The 5,728-nt window shown below is 35.4% G+C and overlaps 1 protein-coding gene across 1 annotated transcript; it reads left to right on the top strand.

Annotated features, from left to right (window-relative positions):
- The first annotated feature begins 944 nt into the window (after positions 1-944).
- On the top strand, positions 945-4,600 carry LOC120075639 (Erythronate-4-phosphate dehydrogenase family protein). The gene is made up of 2 exons (XM_039029223.2): positions 945-1,964; positions 3,037-4,600. Exons 1-2 carry the CDS (start codon positions 1,260-1,262, stop codon positions 3,265-3,267), a joined length of 936 nt encoding a protein of 311 aa, XP_038885151.1. The 5' UTR covers positions 945-1,259; the 3' UTR covers positions 3,268-4,600.
- Positions 4,601-5,728: the final 1,128 nt, after the last annotated feature.

The following is a 5,728-nucleotide window of genomic DNA, read 5'->3' as shown; positions in this document are numbered from 1 at the left end:
ATCAATTTATGTCCGTAAACTTTGAGAGGTATTGTTTTAAACCCTAAACTTATAATTATATCAATTTAAACCCTATGGTTTCAATTTTAATTTAAACTTTGAACTTTCTTAATTGTATCAATTTAAACCCTCAAATATATTTTACTTGGATACATTTATGAAAATTCAAAGTTTAAATTGATATATTTATGAAAATTTAAGATTTAAATTGATACATTTACGAAAGTTTAAAGTTTAAATTGATACAATTATTAGTATGAGTTTAAATTGATATAATATAGTTCTAAATTTTTCAAGATTTAAATTTATACAATTATTAGTTTATGGTTTAAAATATACAAACCCCAAAGTTCAGTAATATAAATTGATATTTGCCCAAAATAAAAAGGACAAATTACAAAAACTAATACGATGGCAATTATACTCAAACTATCCATCATAAAAGTCGAGCTATCAAACTTTTACAAGTTATTTAAATCCTCAAACTTACATAATTGAAAAAATTGTATAAATTTGAGGGGTTAATTTTTATCATTTCGGGTCCAATTTCTATAAGTTTAAAGGTCCAATTTTAGCATTACGTAATTTGTAGAACTTTGAGGATCAAATTTTTAAAATTGAAAGTTCAAGGATCCGATTATAATAATTGAAAGTTTGAGGATGTTGTTGCTACTAATGCCACACTTCAAGCATAATTTTTGTAATTTATCTTATATAAAATTATAAATGTGATTCCTATAATTTATAAAAAAAAAAATTGAATTTATTCTCATAATTTGATGATATTTTCATAAATATTAGGATTTTTCATGAAAAAATATTAAATTATAAGGACAAAATTTAAAAAAGTGAGAATGGTAAGATAAAAATAAAAATAAATTGTTTTTGGAGGTATAGGACAAAATTTGCAATTTAATAAAATGAAAAACAAAATAGAAAGAAATAAGAAGAAATATCAGCAGAAGACAGATCAGCGTAACCCCCCATGGAGTGTTCCAATATAATAACCTCTCAATTGCGGACGATTTCTTCTCTCCTTTTCTTAATCACACATGAAAAAACCAAGCAATTCCCTCAAAACCCCCCATTTCCCACCCATTTTCCCTTTTCAAAACCCTAATTTTCGCCCCCAATTCGTTGTTTTCCGGATACCTCACCGGTTTTCTCTTCCGATGATGCCCAATATCTGAGAAAAACACCTTCCATTGCATCCTTCTTTCTCCTTTTCTATTCAATCGGAACCCGAATTCGAGGATCTGATGGACTTCCAAGAAAGAGATTCCTCCATGGCCATTTCCAGGGCCTCGAATTCGTATATCAATGCCCTTTCCTTGACTCATTCTGCTTGGTTCGAGGTCCGGCTTTTTTATGTTCGAATTTCTCCCTGTGTCATTGCTAGCGTTCCTGACCATCTTAATTTACGCCACCTTCGACGCGAAATTGGTGTTTCCCTCGAGATTAATGGGTCTCAAATTCCAGCCTCCGACTCCGCTTCTATTGCCCTTCGTCGTGATCGGCTCAACAAGGAATCCTCTGAGGTTACCTATGTTAGCACTGACAGCATCCGGGTCTCGGGCGGTGTGGAGTTTGAGGTGTATGAGAATGAGGATTTGATTCTCTGTGGCTCTTTGGAACGAATCGAGGCCAATTGGATTAATGGGAGCGTTGGATTGGAGAACAATTCGAAGAAGACAGGTTGGACCATGGAATGTTTTATGGCTGCGTCCATGTGTTCGGGTTCCTCGGCCTTTTTCCAGCCTAAGCTTGGGGTTTCCTCCCCGGCAATTGAGGTTTATATTGCTGGTTGTTGTTCCGGTATGCCAGTGATCTTGACGCAGACAATTCAGGTTAGTCCGCGGCGGAGGAACTTGAGGCAAGGTGTCCTGGATGCAATTCCCGAGGATGAAGAAGTTGGAAAGGAGGAGAATGGAAGTAATGGGTTGATTCGGCACCAGAAAGTGCAGGTAAAATGTTGTTCCCCTCTTATAATTTTGTTCTCAATTCTCTAGGCGTTGTTTGAGCTCAGGAATTTTGGGGTTAGTATGTGCTGCGTGTAGAAAAGTGCACATCGCATTTTGCTGGTGGATATAAACGTACAATCTGGCTTGTTGATCCACGAGCAACTAAATCTCCGAATCTACAACTTGGGATTTGTAAAGAGTTGCAGCAGATGCTGTGCATAGGGCTTGTGTAAGAAAGCCAGAGCAGAGATGGCTTGTTTACATTATATGATGCGTTTAATTGACATTCTGGTCGAGTATTTGGGGTCATGAACTGGCACATGATATTGAGCTTGGTTGTATTTATAGTTTTAATCGCAAGATCCTTGTTTTCGTAGTTATTTATTTTTTTATAATGGGGTATGACTTATGAGGATCCCACCACTTGCATCCTCGGGGACTTCACAGACTTCAGGTTAACTCGATAGACTACAAGAATTTTAAATTATTAAGCTTTCTACACGGGCTTGAATTCTGCTTAATAGTAGTTTTCTTGTCTCATAATTCTAGATATTGAATTTCCATGTGCGATAGAGCTGGGTGACATTTTTATTTTAAAAGTTAGTACGCGTATTGAGGAATCATTTCATTATGCTGCAAGTACAACATTTTGATGGTGAATCTCCCGGTGTATTCATGCTCTTCACAGCATGTAATGCATCTGAAAGAACCAAAATGTTCAAATTTTGCCGTTCAATGCTTACAGAAAACACATGTGATGAGCAAAAAAGCGTTTTTCTCTCTTCACTATACTTTCTGGTTGCGAAATGAGTCAGACCATTTGGTTCTCCTCTATTGCTGAACCCTACATTTCATATCATTTCTGTTAAAATCTTTGTGTCTTGATCGTCTTACATCTGTGCGTTGACTACGTTGTACTTCAATCAATCATTGAAAGTTAAGCAATTTCTAGACATGCATAAATTTCCGATCAAGTTGCCATGCACCCGTGTTTTGTTGAGTTATTGTGAGGTGTGGAACACAGTTTAATTGAATTTTATTCTACTGATTATATTCCTTTCTTGTGCTCATGTAGATGCTAGAGTCTGAAGTTGATGATTATGACCCAGATGGTAAAATGGGGCATGGTTTCTATGGTGATGATGTTTACACCGGCGAAGATGGGCAGCTCTCATGGTTTAATGCAGGTGTCAGAGTGGGTGTTGGTATTGGTCTTGGAGTGTGCCTTGGAGTTGGAATCGGGGTTGGCTTGCTCATGCGTTCATACCAAACCACAACAAGACATTTTAGACGACGGTTTATGTAATTAGGATATTGTTACTTGGGAATCTGGAGATTGTTATACTAGTGAATAGACAATAAAGGGGAAGAGATTTTCGGGTTCCCAATCGTCAAGCCTGCACATAACATACAATAATGCAGGTGAGGAAGCATTAAGTTGTTAGGATTTTGAACGGAATCAAGAAGTCAGTGACAGCCACTCAAGGAAGTTGAACGTTAACTTCTTCTGTAGGCAGGATGAAAGCTGTACAGTCGCCCCTTTTTGTTCTTTTCTCTACATGAAGCACTCTCTCTCAGGCAGCAGAGACCTTCTTGCTCAGTTTCATGGCTACTTACTTTTCTATGACTATGATGTTTCTTTACATAAATTGCAGGGCTCGTGTTGGTGCTTATCCTTGATCGATGTAGCCTTTCATCAAAGGGGTAGCAACGGAACACAATCCTGCAGCAAAAAAGAATTTCCTAGGACAGAATAAGCTTGTGTGAGGTTTGATTTCGTCGTGAAGAGTATCTACTTTTCTTTACTGATGCTGTATAGGATACTGCCCTTTTTTATTCACTCCTTTTCGTTGGGGGTTAAATCACAAATATAGTCGCTTTACATTGTCATTTTTTTTCCTATACTTTAATCTGCTTCGATTTAGTCTCAGTAGTTTTGTAAATATATTAGTTTAAGGCCCCATTTGATAATCATTTGACTTTTGAAAATTAATCTCATAAACACTACTTCCACCTATAAGTTTCTTTGGTTTGTTATTTACGTCTACTAATGTTTTAAAAAACAAAGCTAAGTTTTGAAACCTTAAAAAAAAGGTGTAATTTTTATAAACTGTTTTTGGAATTTAAAGGAAAGGTGAAAACTATAGTAAGTAGATTATGAGGAAACAAACATAAATCTTTGAAACATAAAACTAAAAATGAAATCGTTATCCAATGGGGCTTAGTTTCTGAAGTTGATTATCCAGTTAAATAGTATTGTAAAGTTGACATAGTACAGATGGGGAGCTGCCCTGACATTTTCATATGTCGTACAGTTACGCAATAAAGTTCCCATAGAATGATGTCATTCGATGCTATTTAACTGGATAGTTAGATTTGGAGACGAAATTAATATTTTTGCAGAAGTACAAGAACTAACGCGAAGCACATGAAAAGACAAGATGAAAATGTTCAAATGACAAAGTACTAGTACTAGAGTTACATTTTTTCCCCCCCTCTGTTTGAATTGTTCTGTCCAAAAATTTTCTTACCTTTCATGGAGTGTAAATTACTTTCTTGTAGCAACTTTCTCTGGATGAGTTCTTTGAATGTGATTATGCATCAATCTCAGGCAGCGCCTTGAGCTAATTTCATTAGCATATGATTTGTTCCACTGTTTCTTCAGGTTGGTTGGTTACCTCATGCACTGGACCCAGAAATTAGTATTGTTTCTGTTTCGATTGGTTTTAGTTAGGAATGGATTTTAGTATAAGTTTGATTTCGTTTCATTGTTGATTTTTTTTTTTGACACATAGCTAAAAAATGTGACCATGTAGAAATGACACATAGGTAATCATAAAAAAGGAACATTACCCCGTAAGACGGTGAGGGCCCTTTCTTTTGTTTCTATGGTTAATTCTTAAACTATGAGGTCCTCTCTATATATTGGATCACTTTCTTTTTTTTTTCCGTCAATGTTATTGTTAGCTTGTACAATTCATTCGTTTTGGCTCTATCCATGAAATAGCAAATGATCTTTTTCAACGATATCTACCTGTATGGTAAAGTGAGTTCGTCTTTTGGAAGAAAATGTTCTAATAGGATTTTCTTTGCTTAATGTATAAGCATTTGTTTATCCATGAGGACATTGAGGAGATGTTTTTATATTAGAGAACGATGTGGGATTTGATGAAATATGATAATACCAAAGTTTGATTAGGTGTAGCCTAATCTAATCTTATGTATCTCTTTTCTATACATAATAAAATAAAAAATTTGACGTGCGACGGTTTCTTATTGGGTGTTGTATGGGTTAAAGATGTGTGTAGCCCATATTGTACCCAATTATTTTTCAAATTGGAAATCTAAAAGTTAAAAGGACTAAAGGTAGGTGTGAAGAAATTGGGTCTAAGATTAAAATTTAAAAATGGAAGGATTGTGATAGGAACTAACATGGTAAGATAAATAGAAAAATAGTCTTGTGATATTAACTTGAGCATAATTCGCCTGCTGCGTCCATGGCATGTTAGGCCTATTGAAGGGACCAAATTAGAAGTGGTGATAAAATTAAATTAAAAGGAAGCATTTGACGGTTTTCTGAACTTGATGTTTTCAAAGCAATGGGTTTAATACTCAAAGCATTGAATATAGATAATCAATTTGATTGAGTTGTGATATTACAGCAGTGTAATTGAACATTTTTTTTTGGGTGAAGTTGACCATAACTTGCATCTATAATGTACTATCTTTCTTGCCCCTCGGATGGTTAGGTTAGGATGACCTGGTGA

Source organism: Benincasa hispida, chromosome 1 (assembly GCF_027475165.1).
Source record: "Benincasa hispida cultivar pf3 chromosome 1, pf3_genome.v1.1, whole genome shotgun sequence".
Taxonomy (NCBI): Eukaryota; Viridiplantae; Streptophyta; class Magnoliopsida; order Cucurbitales; family Cucurbitaceae; genus Benincasa; species Benincasa hispida.
This window is presented reverse-complemented; position numbering and strand designations above follow the sequence as displayed.